Source organism: Pelodiscus sinensis, chromosome 7 (genome assembly GCF_052426305.1).
Source record: "Pelodiscus sinensis isolate ZL-2025 chromosome 7, ASM5242630v1, whole genome shotgun sequence".
Classification (NCBI taxonomy): Eukaryota; Metazoa; Chordata; order Testudines; family Trionychidae; genus Pelodiscus; species Pelodiscus sinensis.
In genome coordinates this window covers 76,140,934-76,161,785 of record NC_143058.1, presented here as the reverse complement: position 1 = coordinate 76,161,785, position 20,852 = coordinate 76,140,934, and the positions used below count along the sequence as shown (strand labels likewise).

The 20,852-nt window shown below is 39.9% G+C and overlaps 1 protein-coding gene across 7 annotated transcripts in view; it reads right to left on the bottom strand.

The window, feature by feature from the left end:
* PARD3B (par-3 family cell polarity regulator beta) overlaps window positions 1–20,852 on the bottom strand; it is a 618,049-nt gene that overhangs the window by 335,934 nt on the left and 261,263 nt on the right. For all 7 annotated transcript variants that reach the window (XM_075934324.2, XM_075934322.2, XM_075934323.2 and 4 more), the window contains one exon: window positions 7,294–7,385. In XM_075934324.2, coding sequence (XP_075790439.2) covers window positions 7,294–7,385 — 92 coding nt within the window. The remainder of the gene's footprint in view (window positions 1–7,293; window positions 7,386–20,852) is intronic.

Genomic DNA, 20,852 nt, shown 5'->3' with positions numbered 1-20,852 from the left:
TGCACCACCCACTGTACATACACAAAAAAGGTGAAGGCTCTAAAAATGGGTAAGCAAGACCTACCATCTCAGTGGAGCCAGGAGGAACAGACCCTCACAAAATACTTGTGATGTTTGCCTTAACTATGTTTTAAACCCATCTTACACGTCCTGAGCATTTTAATATGTTTACAATTGAAAGAGCAGGTCTGACCCAGTATGTCAAAATAGTAATACTCTGTGTGTGCCTTCCAGCAACAAATGGGAGCTTTGGAGCATTTAGTCCCCACACAAACGATATATAGAATGTGCATCTGTGTGTTGCTTTTCTAGGTTCCATAGCACCAATTAGGTCTATTACCAAGACTGTCCTTATCAGACTTTCAACATAATGGATACACAAATATCCAGATAAATTCTCTTAAGATTCAAAACAAACCTTTTAAGATATTTATTGGAATAAACTTTGATAGGCTTTCAAGGTTTGTCCCTCATTATTAAAATCATATTTAAGATAATTTAAGTATGTCTGTGTCTCTCTCTAAAGCTATTGTGCTAAAACTACTACAGCGGTCTACATTAAAAAAAAAAAAGAATATCTGCCCTATGTTACCATAGTTGGTAGCCGAGCTCACAGTCTGACATATCATGGACAAAAGGTGCTATTAGAATTTAATGTTTAAATTCTTCACTTCTCTATGTTTATTGATTTCTCTCAGATCCTTCACAGTCCATCATATTGACCATAATGGACGTATATACACATTGTTAAAATGTTGATCAGTATTGTTTAATAAAAATGCAGTTACATGCATGCCTGGTAGTTCATCTGAAACACAACAGGCAAACTTTTCAAAGTTGAGGGCCTAATGTTAGGTGCCTAAGTATGTAATCTGATCTTCAGAGATGCTGTGCACCAACAGTGCTTTTATAGTCAAATACCTGAAGCTTTTTGTTTTCCAAAATACTGTATTAAGAATTAATGTTTTGTGAAATTTAAAATGGGAAAATAAATCTGATGTGTTCCTAAGCTAAGGCATTCTACATAAGTTTTTCAGAAAAGCACAGACATCTGACCTGGACTGTCCATAGGATTTGTTCAGACACAACCAATGAATTAAAGCCTGTTCTTTTTGACCTTCATAAAGGTAATTCGAAGATCCACGCATTGGTGGAATTCCCTTTCTTCTGGGGAATATGACAGACTGGATCCTGTTTGCCTCAGGGCCAAACTGAATAACTAAGATAAAAGGTCAAATATCCACCATACTTTACTTATTTCTTCAGCTCAAGTACAGTTACAGCCCTGTCTAGCCTGTGTGCCAAGTAATTCTTGGCACAGGTCGAACTTGGGGAGGCAGCATTTTTGGGGTTGATAACTATAAATTTAAAGGAAATTTGTAAGAGGAAAAAAATGCAGATTATGAAACTGCTGCCTCTGGAACTGACTGCTCCAGGGCAAGCAGGAATGTATTGGTGCAATCCTGAGCACATCTTGTGAAGTCTACACTGACCATCAATAGATGAGAAGCAAAAGAAACATTTGCTCCCAAATACAGGGAGATTAAATGTATTTACTTGAACTGTGCTTTTAATCCCGTTTGTGTTACACAAGTATATGCAGCCGTATCAACTGCTGCAAGCATTGCACAAGGGAAAACATCCACAAGGAGAAAGCATCCACAAACACAGGCTGTGCTGTTTGCTTGGTGAGTGAAGGGTTGTGCTTTTTCAGGGGGCAAAAATGCTCTTTGCCCAATTACTAATGGGAATTTCAGAGGGAATGTGAATGAGCCAATATTTTATTTATATATTATACTAATGCATTTGCACATGCAATTCAATTTCTACACCAAACCTGGATTTTTTAAAAGCTTCCAGCTGACACTCACTGGGTGTCAGAGTTAACTGCACCCAGGATGTTGGGCTCTGCTTCTGGGCCAGGCAGTCAGTTAAACGTAGTCAGAAGACAAAATGACTTTTTCTTTAAAAAACAAAATAAAACAGAGATGGTTAGAATCAGTCCAAAATTACCTAAGACTCAAAAGGAGAGTCTTTAGGTGAATGATTGCTGTGGAAGACTAAGGGAAAGATCTTAACAGGAAAAGGTAGTAGAAGATGCTTTTTTAATGAGACGAATAAGGCAGCTGAACATTCAGAGGATGGTGGGAGGCGTTCCAGACAGAGACAGGACTACAGACTCTCTCCTCTGAGAGGACAGCAATGCTCCAGTCAACTCACCCTACATTTGAAAGGATTTAAAAAACCTCCAAAATCAATTTTAGAAAGAACCTCCTCCTTCCCCACCTCATGTATGTACCTAAAATGTATTTATCTAGCAGAGACTCAAAATACTGAGCACCAAAAATAAAATTCTTTCCACTAATAACCTGTTTTTTGCTTTATTCACATTAGATCAACAGTCTATAGATGCAAGAAAGAAATCATACAGCTTCCAGGCACTGGGTTTTTACAGTACATTCCACCTCTGCTTTCCAGGCTGTCAGGATACAAGAAGACAAAGAACAAAAGCAAAGTGAACAGAGGAGGAGAAGGAAGGTGTTACAGATATGCTTTATTTATATATTCACTGTGGTTAAATCAAGTGGGTCAAGGAACTGTGACCCTTGCTTCTGATAAAAAGAAATGGAAGGCAAGAGGGAACAAGTGTAATTAAACACTTAATGAATTATCCATGCATGAAATATTCTCTGAATTCCAAATGCAATATTAATAAACTCAATATCTACTTTCAAATGGATGAGGTTTATTCTTTGTTAACAGGATTATTTTTACTATGGAAAAAACTTCTTAAAACAAGGTCTGCAAAAAAACCACTTCTCTTTCCACATGATGTGCCAAGGGGTGGAATGTCAGGGCTGGTGATAAATTCCTCTGGAAATACTGTAGAGTTAAGTGTTCCTACTACTAGCTATAAACCCTTGCACTCAAGTAGATCCAGACAGAAAAGGGGAATGGTAGTGAGGAAGAACACCTGCAGTATTTTTTCTAAGTAGACAGTATGAATTCAATTTTTATAAGTGTTTACTGTATTTATACATATTTATTAGAGCATTTATTACTGAACAATGGAATGTGGCTGGAGAATGACCTTGCCCTGATGAAAGGTGGTATACTGAGGGTCCATCATTAGGGCTTCAAGCTCACCCACGCAGTGTGATGGACTAATGGCGACTAAAAAGGCCATTTTCAAGGACAAATCAATAGTGAACAGGTATCCACCTTGCTAGGTGTTCAAATCATTTGCCCATTACGTGCCATTAGCACTAATTTAAGATCCCAAGAGGGAATTGGAGATTTTATAGAAGGATAAGAATTCTGAAGTTCCTTCATAAAGCAAAAATTCAGTAGTCCTCCAAGAACTAAATGTACTTTTAAAGGAGCTAAGGGAGAGTCCTACGTTTTTGAGCGCTAGGAGATATTTGAGTATATATGCAAGAGCAGCTGATGGGGGTGACAAGATGATCATTGCACCATATTGAGATCTGGTGCCATTTGTGCAAATATGTTTTTCTAGTAGACCGACTGTGGCAATTGAGAAGAATCTCCGGGACACGTGCAGAGCAAGATGGTTCAAGTGGGGTCAGTCAGCAAGAAGCCATGCCCGAAGTTGCAGGGTCTGAGCATTGGGGTGATACAGTCATCCATCATTCTATGTGATCAAGCAAGGGACAGGTGGAAAACGCCAAGAGGGAGCTATTGTCATTTGAGAAGGTAAATAAACCACAGCTCTGCGGGCCAACTGGGGGCTATTAGAATTAGTGTGGTTCTGTCCTGTTTATTACACGGAAGAGTGACAGTGGTGGAAAAATGTATATGAGGGGTGCATCTCACTTTATCATAACGGCCTGGGGGCCTAAGGACTGGGGGCTGAGGCCCACTCTGGAAGAGAAGCATGGGTGTTTGGAATTGCTGCTGATTGCAAATAGGTCTATAGTCAGGGACCCACACTGGAGGAAGATGTGTGTGCTGGTGCTCTGGAGTCAACTACTGGCTCTTCCTCCATGATCTCAGGGTCTTCCTCTTCCTTTGCTATGGATTGATTTGTTGACTGAGCAGGGGAAGCCTAGGATCTGCGTGCAGGAGCTGTAGGAATGATTGAGGCTGTTGAGCCAGGTATATGGCCCAAGGATCCCAATAAGGCAAATTGGATGGCATGAGTATTGGTAGGGGCAGTCACTGAGGGATTGCCCATGAGGTGGATGCTGTGTTGGTTTCAGGAAGGAGTGCCTGTGGTGTGGAAAACCAGGGAGGAGTCTTCTTCCTCATCACTTGAAGGAGGAGATGCTGATCCCACTGGTGTGGCGACAAGCTGAAATGGGAGGTATTTGGTGTGCCATCAGTGCCGAACAGCAGTGTTCTGGGTACCGAAGTGACTAAGAGGCCTGAACTGGCAGTAAAAGTCTGCGCTACCAGGAGGTTCCAGAGGAAACACTGGGAAGGCAGGCTGTGCCGTCAGTGCTGAGTATTTCACATGTACCACTGGTGCCATCAGTGGCAGTAAAAAGGTGCTCAGTCCTTTGCTCCTCTGGCCGTCTGGATGCCAAACATGTGCTGTGCCTCATGGCCCGGTGCCTTGGGTGCCAGGGGCCGATATTTTTTGAGAGAGCAAACATGAATAAAGACATTGGCTGGATGGCCCACTACATTCCACATCCTAATGATATAAAAACCAAACAGGGACACTCTATCTGATTCCAATTTTTTCCTTCTCTCCCCACCCTCCATTGAAGGTGCTACAAGACTGTGTTGTTTTTTAAGTTCTTTCAGAGAAAGTTAGACTAGTTCAGAGTATGATCAGCTTATAGGCATGCTACATGATAATGCTACATGTGAATGTCCACAACACAAATTATATGGAGGATACAAAGATTAAATGCAAAAATAATATAGCTTCCTTGACTAGAGAAAGAAAGATGTGCAGAAGACTTCATGAACTAGACACCTCACCTTGCAAATCTAATTTACCTGTGAAGCACCTCCATGGTACAAAAAGATAAGTGATTGATAGCTGGAGATATATACATTTATGAACAATCTTGAGTAGCAGCAAGGTCCTGGTTATCTTGATAAACAACAACATGTCAAACAACAACAATATGAAGTTGTTTTCAGGGAAAAAGTTCTATAATTAAAACCATACTGGTACAAGCAAAAGGACAACAATAATCATGCATATATCATAAGCAGGGTTTGATTAATCCCAATTACAAATTAATGGGATCAAGAGACATTAAACAAATGAGTGCACAGATTTCACCTAATTACATCAGGTGAAAAAGGCTGTAGAAACCTTTAACTAAATTTCATAAGAAACATTGGCAACCAAGCTAACTATGTTCAACACATGCCTGATGAACACTAATTAGCAAGCATATAGCTTCAAGTAGGGATGTTAAAATTCATTTACTCAAGTAAACATGTAACCACTGACATTTTCAGCGGTTACATAGTTACACGTGAGGGATAGTCAGAGAGGGGTAGGTGATTCCATAGGAGCCGGCTTAAAAGCCAACTCCTTGCGCACACCTACTCCCATGGAGGAAGGAGGGCTGCATGTAACTATGCATGTTAACTAATGAACCCAGGCTCATCAGTTAGCTGTGTAAATGGTTACACTTTCACATTTCTAGACTGAAGACCTGGCAGGTGCATAGCAAGCTGGGGGGGAGGGAGGGAACTTTGATACCCTTTAACCACAATGCTACCATTCTACAAATAGATTAGTGTCAGAAATCATTTAAAGAGACGCTGGAAACTGCCACATCCTGCATGACCAGAGCCCAAAGAGGGAGGCTAAACCAATCAACCAGACAGATGGATTGAAAACCATGGCCTTCCCCATTGTTCATTAAAAAAGGAGGAAGCCAGACACAAAGCAAAGTGGCAAAAACAGAGAAAGAGGGATAAACAAACATCTGTATTGTTTGGGGGAAAGAATTTGGTGATGTGCCAAAAAAGAAAAGATGATCTAGTTGTTTGAGATGTCATTCGGGGCCTGGGTTCAATTTCCAGCTTGGAAACCGACTTCCTAGGTGATCTGGGCAAGTCCTTACCATTGGTCTCAGTTCCCCCACTGTAAAATGAGGAGAATAGTGCTTCCCTACTTCACCCAAGAATTGTAAGGATGCACATTAAGCACTGAGAAAGGCTTAAATATTACAGTGATGGGAACCATATAAGCACAAAGATAAAAATAGATAAGAATCCTCATGACAGTGCTTACTACAGTAAGGCAAATTTCAAGAGATTAATAATCCTGAGACAGACTCTCAAAACTCATGAGATTGGTGGCTCTCTTGCTAGCTATAGACCCAGCCACAATACGAGATGGTGATCATTTTGAATAAGCGAAAATTCGTGAATTGGCAGCCTTTCATCATGTCTTCAAGTTAAAAAATACCCCAAAACGGCTAGATATGATTTTTTTTAAAATCACAAAAGTTGGTAATAATGTGATCAGATACACACGTGATCAGACTTCAAAACAAAGATTATGCAGTGCAGATAAAAAAGATATTCCATGAGCAGGTTGCCATATGTCTAGAGGGGATCCTAAAAAAGAGTGTGAGAGAGTGATTAAATATCCCTGTGGCATATATCCCTACTCTGTAGGAAGGATAGGGATGGAGACATCTCTGTTTAGTGCTAGAGTACCGTAAAACAGTACAGAAGACATACAAACATGGAAAAAAAAACAAAATTACTGCTTTGAACAGCTTAAGATAAAAGTCTGCTAACGTGAAAAACAGGATAATTTAGACATAAGAAACTGGAGACAATTTCAGAAAAAATCAGTGTAATAAGTTTACATGAAATATTAAGGGGGTCTTTAAAAGTAGAAATGGAAGGTGCTCTCCAGGACTGCGGCCACCAGCCTGGCTCCCAGGGAGAAGGCTTCACTGAGCATATCTGGCACCGTTAACTGACAAGCACCCACTTATCGATTAAATGGTTAGTCGTTTACACTCAAACATCCCTACAACATACACTGCCGATCTTAATCTTTAAGCAGCTTATGAAATGGATTAAAAAGCAAACTACAAACATATAAAGGAGTATCATATTTCTTCCTTCCCTCATATCCCATAACCAGTCAAACATACAAGTCAAAGTCATAAAGATTCATCATCCAAGGGAAAAGATACTCATACATAAAAGTGCTTATGTATGCAAGGGGGAGTGAATTTTCAGGATGGAAAAGGTAAAAAAATAAAAAAATGTAACAGTCTTCTCATCTTGCATGCTGGCAAGCACATTCATAAATCAATATTAAACAGAAAGTGTTCCTACCTGAAAGTGAACTTGGCCTTCTGAGATGTCAGCTGTTCAGTGTGCCCAGTGAGATCCATTTCTCCATCTTCAAAAGATAATAGTGTTGCACCCTATTGAGAGATTCACATTTTGAAACAAAATACGTTTTTATGGGTTTGAAACAACAGCTGCATTATATCTGAGTTTCTACTTAAAATGGAAAACAAGAACATGCAGAAGTTCTCTCAACATTCCAACTGGCAGTGAGAATGAGGGGTTCTCTTCAATATATAGAATGAGAGGCACTATTTCTGTGAGGACTTGGTATCTGAGGTATTTTCCTTATTAAACAGCATTCTTCATGCTTACAATGACTTCTTGGATTAATCTTTTGGAAAGTCCACGGCCATTATTTGCTTTCAGAACAATGTTTTTTAATGGTCTGTGCATTTTATAATTTTCATTTCTCTCTTATGCTTAAGTTTATTTCTTTGAGTAGTGAGTTCTAACCTGAATGCCTAACCTGTTGTGGCTGGAGTAATCATCCCTTTGGTAACTGTGCTCCTGGAAGTGGCTGGCATATCTCTGCAGCCCCTGAGAAAGGCAGAGGAGGGAGTCTCCACCTACTGTCTTTGCCTGCAGACACCACTCCTGCAGCTCCCATTGATGAATAATTGGGAACCGTGGCCCGTAGAGCTGTGGGCTCAGTGCTTGTAGGTGAGGGACAGCACATGGCACTATGGAGCCATTGCTATACATGCCAGCTGCTTCCAGGAGTGGTGCAGGGCCAGGGCAGGAGTAAGCCTGCCTTAACCTCGCTGCTCCCACCCGTAAGTTGTCTCAATTAAATGGTGCCCAGCCAGAGCCTGCTTCCTGAACCCCTGTCCCAGTTCTTAACTGCCTCCTACACCCAACCTCCTGCCCTAGATGCGAGTCCCCCTGCACCCAAACTCCTTCCCAGAGCTTGTACCCTGAAACCCTTCCTGGACTCCAATCCTCCTCCCTGGCTATGCCTGGAGCCCTTCCCATGCTCCAAACTCCTTGGCCCAAGACAAGAGCTTGCCCCCCAACCTCCTACCCCAGCCTGGTGAAAGTGAGAGAGGATGGGGGAAGAAAAGGGATGGAGTGAGCAGGGTGAGGCCTCAAGAAGGGACAGAGCAGGGGTAGGGCCTCAAAGAAGGGGCGGGAAGGAAGGGTTTGAGGTAGATCTTACATTTACTTAAATTGAAAAAGTGATCTTGTGGTTAAAAGGGTGGAGACCACTGCTGTATAGTAATCAAGATCACATGTTACACAGTGCACTAGGTCTATATTACAGAATGTCAATCACCCCTGCCTAAACTTATTTGGCTTGTTGAAGTATTTGATATGGCACTTTCCCTTTCATGTTGTAGTTGTCCCCAATTCCTCATTTTCTTCTCCTTCCCTTAGTGGCTCATTCCTTCCCCAGAAACTTATGGTCCAGTGGTGACTCTGATATAGTCAGTGCCTGTCAGTTCAGGGTAGAACGATATCAATAATGAGAAAAAACTGATTCTACTGATGCTCTGACTCACTTAGCCATCTTGTCCCACAAGTCTAGATCTCTGGTGAGTTAACCAGAAGCACAACATACTGTGTCACCAAAGCACCCTCCACGTTCAACGGACAGTGTAGGAGCTGCAGACTAGAGCTTGCATCCTCTAAAAGCTGCTTGGGAAAAGAAAGAACCATCTGGCTTCCACTATCCCTTTTGTCAGTGGATGAGGAGGAATGTCTGCAGGGAAAGGGTTGTGGAGAATCACCAAATTCTCAAGGAAAGAAAGTGCCTGAGGCGGAATTTTTCTAGTGCTTCTGAGCTCCATGGAGGTATGGTGGAGGTACCCTCTCTTATGCAGATCTGGCTTCAAACTCTCACTTCTTCCAATCCAGAGTCACTTCCTCAGCTCATGATGAACTGGTTGTCTCTGAAGAAACCTAATAGCTTTGCCTCTTCTTCAGTATCTACTTTGGCAAATCATACTACAGGGAGAATATTTATGTGGTAAAAGCAATTTTTTGCAACAACTTCATAGAAAAGGATGTTACACAGCCATTTGACCAGACACAAAATATATTGTACATAGAGACCTGACATTAACAACAAAGAACTTTGGGAACTATTATTTAATTTCTGTTCCAGAACCTCATATTCTTTGTGCTTGCCTTTTTCCTTATTGGGAGAGGGGGAAGAAGTATCAAAGAGATAAGACCACTGTCAACTTGTGATGTATTAGCTTTAATGTACTGTACTTCACTGTGACCCTCATGGCAAAAATGTAAACAGAGCAAAATCCATAACAAAGACCTTCTCTGAAGAGGTCACTTCTGCCAGCTCTGTAACAGGAACATAGCTGGAAGATATAAATCTTCAGATGTCAACGTACAAAGAGAATTCAATTCATTGTTTGATCTTAACCAGATAAAAAACTAAAGTTAATTCTTTCAATGGGTACACAGTCTTGCAGTATATAGTCTTATTAAGTTGTCTTCAGATAACCAAAGAGGCAAGGTTATATACCACATCTAAAAACAATATCAATGCTCAATAACAGTTTATGGCCTATGAAGAAACTGTGTTATAACTTTCCATTTCTCACAGATAATTTTGTATCACTGATATTGTTGGAGTCAGACTAACTGGTGTTTCTATAATTTCAATTACTCATTGATCAGTTTTTCAATAATGAGGAAAAAAAGATGGATTTGTTTAACCCCTAGCTTTGCAAACTAAGCTTGAAATCTGTATATCAAACTTTTTTTCTTGTTCTCAAATTATTTTGTAACTCGAATCTAAAGTATCAATAGAATTGTTACCTAATCTGCATAGAAGCCAACTCATGCCAATGTAGAACAGCAAAATGAATTCACCTAACAAAAACAAAAGGTATCTTTGGTCATTAAAGTAAGTAGATAAGACTTTGTACACAAAGGAGGCAGATGTACTGATGTTTTGCAGTCCTTTTCATAGTGGAATCACACTTAAGGGACAATTCCCTATTAAAAGTGTAGGAGTTCCCTATTCTGTATTCTCTCATAAATCAACAATGCAATCTCAAACAAAGGATAAGTGATGCAAATCTGACAGTCTCCAAGTAATGACTTCCACTTCCTGGCAAATCCAGTATTTGCAGTAATAAGGTCCACAAATAGACAAACTTAATTAACAGGAATGTAGTAAATCTAGTAACTCACTAGCAATGCAAACATGGTAATTCCAGTACTGAAGTGGCTTTTGTGTTTGTATAGGGTTGGCAATAGTAACATAAATAGAAATATCAGAATTTAATCTCATACTGTGCCTTTTACTCACATACATTCCTACATTTGAAGACATAAAATACCTTTTTGATCACCTGGTCTGTGGCATAAGAGACCTTAGAATCCCACTACCAAATTCAATACATTTGAGCTGTACTCTCAACTCAAAGATACAAGGCATTCAATCACAATAGTCATTATTAGGAACTGATGTATTAAAACCTCTTATTGACAGAGGGTAGGCAGATCAGAACACTGAGTTTACAATTTGAGAAGTGGCATGGAATTTCTTGTTCCAGTGCGATAATCACCAGGAAGGGGCCAAAGGGAATTCCATATAATACCTCAGCTAACTTGTGGAACTGCATTAGGTTTAAACCCATCACCTTCTGGCCAAACGTTAAAGTGCTAGGGAATAAGCTTATGGCAACACGAGAACCATATTTTAAAAATAAACAATTCCACAACAATACCTCCAAGGCTGATTTTAGACTTTTCAACATCAGCAGAAGTAATAACTGTGCCACCACATAATTTAGTCAGATTCAACTGACAGCATAATACAAAAACACTACAGTTTTTATTTTGAAAATAAAGGGTATAACATTTAAATCATGTGTAGAGAGTAAAGTCATGAAACAGCACACACTGAAAAACAGAAAACATTTTTACTTCCTGCTTAAGAAATGTAAAGAAAATGCCATTAAAACATAAAAAGCTTCAGGATCTCTACCAAGCATTTATAAATCTCAACTACCCACCCAGAGAAATAAAAAAGCAAATTGAAAGAGCCAGACGAATACCTAGAAACCATCTACTTCAAGACAGACCCAAGAAAACCAACAATAGAACACCACTTGTCATCACCTACAACCCCCAACTTAAACCTGTCCAACACATTATCAATAAACTACAGCCTATATTGGAACAGGATACCATACTCAAAGAGGCTCTGGGAGACAGACCCATAGTCTCCTATAGACAACCACCTAACCTCAAGATGATTCTTACCAACCACCACAGGACATACCACACTAATACCAACCCTGGTACCTTCCCTTGCAACAAACCCCGTTGCCAGCTTTGTCCACATATTCATTCTGCTGATACCATTATTGGACCTAACCAAGTGAGTTATAAGATCAAGAACACATATTCCTGCGCATCCAGAAATATAATCTATGCTATCATGTGCCGAAAGTGTCCGTCTGCTATGTACATTGGACAAACATCTCAGACACTTCGCCAAAGGATTAATGCCCACAAAACAGATATCAGACAAGATCACAAAGAGAAAACAGTTTCTTGCCACTTTAACCAGAAAGGACACTCTCTAAATGACTTAGCCACCTGCATTCTGCTACAAAGACCTTTTACATCTGCACTTGAAAGGGAATCCTCTGAACTGTCATTCATGTTAAAATTCGACACTTGCCAACAAGGACTTAACAAGTCTTTGAACTTTCTCACCCATTACCAAGACAGTTTCCCCAATTATCACCTGTAATACCATTAACTCACAAACATCCCACTCTCCCTATCTTTAATATCAGCAATTCACAGACACTTACCTTCCTTCCTCCCCCTTCCCACCCCCCCACATCCCCCTTCTGTTCTGCAATGTGATTTGTCCTTTTCATATTTGTTCATTTTTTTTAATTGTATCCTTTGGTATATATGGTTGTGACTACTTTCTTCCACTATTTGATCTGAGGAAGTGGGTCTGGCCCACGAAAGCTCATCATCTAATAAACCATCTTGTTAGTCTTTAAAGTGCTACATTGTCCTGCATTTTCCATTAAAACTGGTCTTTCAAATTAGGACCAAAAGGGGAGAAAATGAACCTTTTGTAATAAAGTCAACTTCAAAACTTATCCTCTTAACCAATACTGTGAAAACACATTGAAGTGCTTGAAAAAAAAATATTCCTTTGGCTACAGCTCTCAACTTGTGCACAACTCCATGCACATGAGAGCATGCAAACCATTAACTGAGATATACTGGAAAAACCTCACCCCCTCAAGAACATGTACTATCATCCCTGCTCAACAGTAAATACTGTGTTTAGACTTGCCATACAACAAACACGATACTGTACTGAAAAGACAGCGATAACCAGGTGAAAAGGTGTAAAAGAATTTTCTTCAAGGCATTCTCATCACAGTCTTACTTATGACACTCTAGTAGCAGCAGGAAAACAAACTGAGGAATTCTAACTAAATAAGAACTGATCAGACTTGATGAAACAATTAGGAGTCCCTAGAAAGACAGTTCCATTGATAGAACTCTCTAATGGAATGGAAAATTATGTTCAAGTCAATGGGAGATACAAGCCTGGTTCCCAACCTCCATAGGAATTCCTCCACCATTGTTTTGAATATTAGCATTGACTGGATGATGGATAAACTTAAAGAAGCACCTTAGGACTGTATCTAGAGAACAGTCTGCTAGGAGGCTCCTTTCCTTTGGGATCTGCCATGACGATAATGTCCCCAAAGACAGTCTCGAAATCATAGACTGAGTTGAGAGAGTAGCCTGAGGAAAACCCCATGTGGCAGCCCTACAGGAGAAACATTTTACACTCATGGCATAAAATGCACTTACTACAATCTTTTATCAATCTGAAGAGTACAAATAAATACATGCAACAACCAGGGGAATGAATTACACATACAGAGTCTAAGATGAAATATCTTGATTTGAAATTTTATTTTAATTGAAAGAGTTAAAAGTGAAAAAAGTTATTTGAAGTTCAAGCTTACGGTGCTGCATCCCTTGAGGACACTGGCTTTTATTAACAAAGGAGACTCAGCACCAGAAAAATCTTAATCCTAAAAGTAAAAGGTCACAAAGCAGCAGCAGCAGGTTACAGCTCTTTACTTCCTTATTTGGCCAATAGCAGCCCTCCTTTCAAAAAAGTTCAGAAGGAGTTCAGATCTTACCAATCTAACGAACAGAACCATGCAGGGAAACTCATGGGCTTAAAGGGATACTTAGTTTACAAATGCAGGAAATGTATCATCTATTGCTCTCACAACAGACAAGTTTAATTACCACATTTAAAAAGTGAACATTTTTAGCAACACTTTCAGGATCACGGGAACATTTCTGACAGCCCGAATGAGTTTAAACACTGAAGGTCTATTTTTAGCTTTAAAAATAAACACTTTCATAAATATTCCCAAACCAATTAACAGCAGCTAGCAAGTAAAGGTGTTTACATTTACATAGTCAGGATTAGACCCAACAATTAAACTCCATATAAGAGACAAAAGAGCACAAGCCCACTTGACTATTAACGGGGCAATACAAATATGTTCTGTTTATTTTTTAAATACCTTAAAAATAAATCAGTTGAACCACAAATTGAGAACTGCTTTAATGTTCAAAAACACATGTTGCACCGCTTTTAAGATTTTGATAGAGTGATCAAAGTAGTGCATTTCCTCAAAAAAACCTCATAATTTTTCCATCTTGGGGGGTGGGTGGGTGGGTGTGTGTGTGTAGAGAGAGAAAAAAACCCTTTTCCACCTTGTTTTGTGTGTGTGTGTGTGTGTGTGTGTGTGTGTGTGTGTGTGTGTGTGTGTAGAGAGACAGAAAAAAACTCAAATTAAGTGCTTTTTGTTGAATTATAAGAAGACACTGATTATATTACAGGTCAAAAATCCCTAGAAATACTGGAAAAGGTTCAGAATTCAAATCTTAATTTAACTGAATTGTCCTGCTACACCCTATTTTAAGTTCCTAGTTTTACAACGGGCCTAATCAAAACCTTGGATGCTAATATATCTTAATTTTAGGGTGAGAAAGACAGTTGGGAGGAGGTATTCACATGCAGGACTCCCATCTAAATAACTGTTGCGGCATTATTTCTACAAAAATACTATTGGCATTTAAGGTTTCTAGGTCTAGTCCAGTATCATTAAGGTAAATTGTTTAACAACATAAAAGCCTGTATGACATTGCTTACCATTAAATATTACCAGTTACCCAAATGAGTAAATTTTAACTGGTTATTAAAAAAGCACCACAAGAAAAGTGAACATAGGGCGTCCTCGCTATAAGTCCAATATACATTCCAAAAAACTAGGACTTATAGTAGAACAACTTAAAGCAGGGAATTTTTTCCCCACGGCTGACTTCCATCTGCGCAAATTGGGGGAAGTGTTTTTTGCGCAACTTGAAATTGGGTAATGGGGGGGACTTATAACACATCAGTTCCTACAAACATCAATGACCTTAGTGTGGAACAGATGTCTACTGGGGCAACTTACAGCGGGGATGCTCTGTATCTATGAACATTAAACAGACAGACATGTATTTTAAATGAACCTTTAGCTATTTCTTCAGTCTATGGAACAAGCCTATTTTAAAGCTAGACAACATATTGAACAGTGATATACCTTACAAAATAAGCATATTTTATAAGATACGTCACTCATTAGCCCTCTCGTCTTTGTAGAAGAAAGAATGAATCAATTAAAAAAAGACATTTCGAAACAGCAAAGGAAAAGCAAATCTGCTGTGTATTAAACACTTTTAGTGAACTAGATTAAACTCATTTAGGTATCAGAAACAAAAACTATTCACGTCAAGATCAGCATTTCATCTGTTCAGCTAATCTTTCAACATTAGACTATCACCACCATGTCTGTCTCTACCCACACAGTACAAAATAAAAGCGGGGGGAGAGGGGGAGAGGGGAGAAACTGTCTGAAATAGATGTTTGCAAGCAGAAGGTTTAGTACTGCATATGTAGAGCTAAAAGACCTCCAGAGAATTCTGGCTTCATTTTAACACTTTGCTATTTATTTCTTCTATAAAATTCAAACATGAAACTAGTCTTTTAAAAAATAGGCAGTCATAGAAAAAAGTTTTGCTGAATATGCTCTTAATTGCAAAGTCCATCTCAAAGATGAAGATGCAGACTAATCAACATCTAATCTGCCATATTTTAACTAATATTTTTATAACAGACATATAATTTAAAAAGAATGAAATATTTCTAATTGTACAACATCCATTCATCTACAAATCTGATAAGACTCTCTTAAAATAAGCCAAACTAATCTACACACCAGTCAACAAAATATTGCTAAACTGAAGAAAAATACTGCAAAATTTTCTACTGGACTTTTCCAGTCTTTTCAGAAGTGTCCTTAATGTAGATCATTCTCCCACAATAAAAGGGGATACATATTTTTAAACAGGCTCCCTTACATATTAAACCACAATATCCTCTTGATTACTTGAATAAAATTCATTTGAAATGGATAGTTGATGGAATTCTGTGGCATCTACAAATGCAATTACTCAGTTGAAGATGATTTTAGTGCAGACAGCAAATATGAGAATATGAATCTTACTGCATTTCAGTTTGTCAATTAAAATATATTTCACTGGACCACTCAGTATGATTTGGGAAAGTAGTATGAAGCCAGTCGGTAAATGTTGCACTTTCTCAGACCTGATGAGGAACAAACCCAGACAAAGGGTGAGCTGCAGCAGTATTGGTTTTGGAGTTGTTTATTGGTACTGATACTTAAGGGTTAAGTGGTATTCCCACACATACATCACATTTATACTGGCAGTTTGGAGACAGGATGCAAGTGCAAAGTAGATTACTTTAGATTTCACAGGTGGTTGGGAGTGCTGGCCAGGCATCAGCTTCCTGGAGACCCGGCCATGAGGTTCTTTAGGAGATCCCTTTGGATCCCTTTGGGAGATCCCTCCAGGCTTTACTTTCTCTAGGCTGGTCCCAGGTTTCTGCTGTGTCGTTACATCTTGTCCAAGAAAGAGACTTCCACCTGGCCGCTTATCACATTAATTTATACACTTGCAGGGTCCTTCCTTGCCTTAAAAGGTAGCCGAAAGCAGGCCTGCCTTAACACTGAGTGTTTCTCATTTACACTTCCACACTCATTCATGAATTACATATATATTCATAAGAATTCTATTTAAACAATATAGCTCCTAAGCAAGCACCTGTTCTTACCGATTTTGACATAAGAGGGAAGCTACTTAAACTGAATTTGAAAAGGTCTAAATCATCTTAGCAAGCATCTGACAGAGAGATCTCAGAAAGATAAAACGGGAGGAACATGTGTTTATGTCCAGCCAGCCACACTCCAGTGGCGAAGGGGAGTATGTGTCAAGCTGGATACAGTAAACTGATTAAGCAATGGGCTAATTTTTTTAAAAAGTAGAAAAGTTATACTTCAGATGTAACAGTTCTTAACTCAATATGCATGCAGTCTGACATTTAATAACTGTACAGAGGAAGGCCATTTAGACTTCCAGCAACATGTGTAAGCTGAGGAATGGTGACAGGAACATTCCCCCTCCCCCTCCCTCACCTCCACAACTAGGCAGGGTTTTCTGGATCTCTGAATGTGCCACTAGAAGTTCCAATTCATCAAGATAGTTCTGAAGCACATGCCTGGAAATCAATGAGGCTACTCATGTGCTTAAAGATAAGCATGTGCTTAAATACCTTCCTGAATTGGTGTCAGCATGAGAATTGGGATAAGGAAGGAAAGATCTAATGGTTAGGAACATCTTTTATGACACCATCATTAAAAAACAATAGGAAAATTTGACAAATGGAGGTGGGGGAGAACAAAACATTCAAATGCAAAAAATTACTGGAAAGGAAAAAATCCTGACCTTATTTATTTTAAATATCTTAATCAGGACTTAGTTATCAGTTACTAATTTGGGTTTGCACACATTCTTTGTGAGTTTTCGTTATGAGTATTAATCGTTATGGTCAATAATTTTAAATTCTAAATTAATAAAAATATATACACACAGTACGCTCAATATATTTTAAAATTAAACCATGCTGTTATTGGAAAGTTTCTGGTACAGTATAGTAAAAATTCTATCCAGCTATACTACACAAGGGCCAATGTAAATACAGTATTTAAAAATTCAAGTATTGCACAACACTTGCAGAAATAACATGAAAAGCTGGATAGAGGCTGTCTTGTATCTTGCCCTAAAGTACTGAAGGCCAGGGAAATGGTGCGGATAGTTGAATGTAGTACAACTATGTGTATCACAGAGATCTTTGTACAGAGCTATAAAAAAATCTGAGATGCTGCACAAATAGTAATTTTTTAGCTCCTTTAAGATGATTATACAAGGGTAGAGTAAATTATGCATTTCAACATATCTAAGTAAAGCAGGGATCATTTCTGGTCTGAGGAATTGTAACTAGTGCACACTGTATTGGTCTGCCATTAAACTGAATAAAAGCTGCCAGGGCAAACAAACACAAAACTGACAGCTCCAAAATCAAAGGCCTCTTACCACCTAAGATAAAGGAAATTCTCCATTAGCTGTAATAATATTAAGAGTTTACACCTTTTTTAGGCAGCTGCTTTGTGAAAGAGGCTAGGAAAACTAGACCTACTAAACCCTAGTGTAACGAAGTGCATGGCTCAAAGACAGAGAAAAAATTAATAGTAATATTGGTAAAAATCTTCAGAAGTGACCTCACACCACTCCTCTCAACATAAAACATGTCATGACTTAAGGCTAGCACTTGAGAGTTGAGAGCTAAAGCGCTACACCACTGTAGAACAGAAGGGCTCTTGTACATTTCAAAAGCAGAACCACCAGCAGAAGGAACAGGCAGGAGCGGGGACTGAAGCATCCGCTCACACTAATTCCTGCTGTGGCTCTGCCTCCCCTGCCCCCCACAGAGATGGTGCTGGGGGGAACCAACTTTATCAGCTCCCCCCAGCACTAGCTCCTGCTCCCCCACCCCATCTGGCTGCCTCTCTCTAATAGAGGCAGCAACAAAGGGGGTAGGAGGAGAGTGAGTAGTCAAATCGACTATCTGATAAGCATTAATCAGATGGTATTATGAGCTTTCGTGGGAGCAACCCACTTCTTCAGATGAATGGAATGTATGTAGTGTAAACATGGCCTGAGTATTTTCGAAAAAACGGCTGTTTTGGTTTCCAAAAAAACCTTCAATTACGTCCACACTGCAATTGCATACTTTCAAAAGAAAATCGAAAGAACAGAGGGGTTTTTCCAGCATTGGTAATCCTCTTTCTACAAGGAAGAAGCCTTTTTTTTCCAAAAGAGCTCTTTCAGAAAAAGGCGTGTGTGAATGGGGAAGAGGGAGTTCTTTAGAAAGAAGAGGAAAGAGGAAAAAGCACAGCTGGCCTGGTGGTCACTCCGTCCATAGTAATCACAGCTTAAATGAGCGATAGCGTCCATTCAGTGTGAACGCTAACTTTCAAAAAAGATAAATGCTTTTTCAATGTGCTTTGGCAGTGTGGACGTGCTCTTTTGGAAGAAGTTTTTTTGGAAGATCTCTTCCTGAAAAGCTTCTTCCAAAAGAAGCCTGCGGTCTAGACATAGCCTTAGAATTCCAGATCAAAGAATAAATAAAGGAAGGGGGAGAGAAAAAGAGGGGGGGGGGGGAGAAGAAGAAGAAGGGAAGAGAGTGAGAGAGAGAGTAGATGGTTCAAATAGTTACAAGAGTCTGATAAGAAGAATTAGCACCTCCATTGTTGGGTTTGTTGGTTAAATCATTAGGACAGTGGTTCTCAACTCGTTTCAGTCCACAGACTACCAGGCCAATCAAAAAATGTTCATGGACCACCTCTAGCACATGTAGCACAGGACGAACGACATAGCAACCACTCAACACGATGGCGGCAGCTACACTGACGCTCAAAGCCTCAGATGGAAGTTACTGGCAACACAACGCGGTTGCATCCGAGGTGACGCTATGAATGACGTGTCACGTGCTTGTGAACACGGCATAAGACAGCCTAACGGTGGCGCCTGCACACGCTGTGTGACTTTCGACAATGTTCCTGTGGACCACTAAAAAAGTCATCATGGACCACAGCATTAGGACATGGAAGGTAGTGTGCAAGTCAGCCGATGTCCCTGTTCATACTATTTGCATAATAATTAAACTTGTGAATGAAGTTAAATTTCAAACTTCCCCTGTATATTTGGTTTGTGGAATTGGTTTGAAACAATATGGTGACTTGGAGATCCATTAAGGAGTGTACAGGCAGATTAAAGTGTTCTCCGACAGGTTCATTGTTACTGCCTTTTCGGATATCTGATTTGTGTCCATTAATTCTTTCCCGTAGAGACTGTCCAGTTTGGCCAATATACATGGCAGTGGGACATTGTTGGCATTTGATGGCATAGATCACATTAGTGGATGTGCAGTTGTATGAGTCTCTGATTTGGTGGCTGATGTGGTTGGGTCCAGTGATGAAATCGCTAGCGTAGATGTGTGGGCAGAGTTGGCACTGGTGCCGATTTCAGGGGTGGGTTCAAGGTGTTGGACATCGGTGTGTTGGAAATATTCCTTTAGGCGAAGGCAGCGAAAATAGTCTTCCAGATCTCCACAGAACTGAATAATATTCGTAAGGATGGTAGGGAAGAAGCAAAGTCCTTGAGATAGCCCAGCAGAGGAATCTGTCCTAAGAGAGTGGCTGGATAAGTAGACAATGTTGCTAGGGGAGCTGAAAGTATCGAGACTGAGATCCTGAGGCAGTTTGGATAGTTTATTGTCCTTTTTCTTCTGAAGGGAGGAGAAATGATCCTTGTAGGTGGTTTGTTGAATTTTAGTGAAGTCTGGAAATGGTGAAGTGTAAAGCTCCTCCTTAACCTCAGCGGGTCCTATGATTTTAGGTGGATTACTTGCCTCAGAGGATCACAGCAGCCCTCAATTTAGACACAGTGTTTTGCTGTTTGTTGAGCAACTCTCATCATTGGCCAGCAGGGAGAAAAGAGGGGAAACCAAACTTCATAATTTTCACAGCCCCTTCCAATAGTAAAGGGTAGAAGAAATCCTTGTACCAAAACCAGTCTCTTTCTAGTACTGAAGTGGGAAGTTAGAGGGGGTACCCAGGCCCACCCACTACTCCAGGTTCCAGCCCAGAGACTGTAATAACAGTTGTCCGTAATGTTTTTAGTAACAAAACTAAAAGGGGGAAGGCCCCTTCCCCACAGTCTTCTCTGGCACCTTCCTTACCAGAGGTTCTTCCTCCTGGTAAGTGCTTACACTTTCTTCTCCCAGACTCTCCACCACCAGGAGTGCTCTTCCCCCCATACATTTATTCTCATCACTTCCTTCCTCACACACTGAGCAAACCAAGGGGAAGCTTTTTAAACCACTCTCAACTGGTTTTTAATTGGTCCCCAGGTGTTCTAATTACTCTGGCTCCCTTGAGTCTAGAAGACTCCTAATTGGTTCCAGGTGTTTTAATTGGCCTGATTGCTCTGACTGATTCTAGAAGGTTCCTGCTGGTTTTGGATTAGCCCTTGTTAGC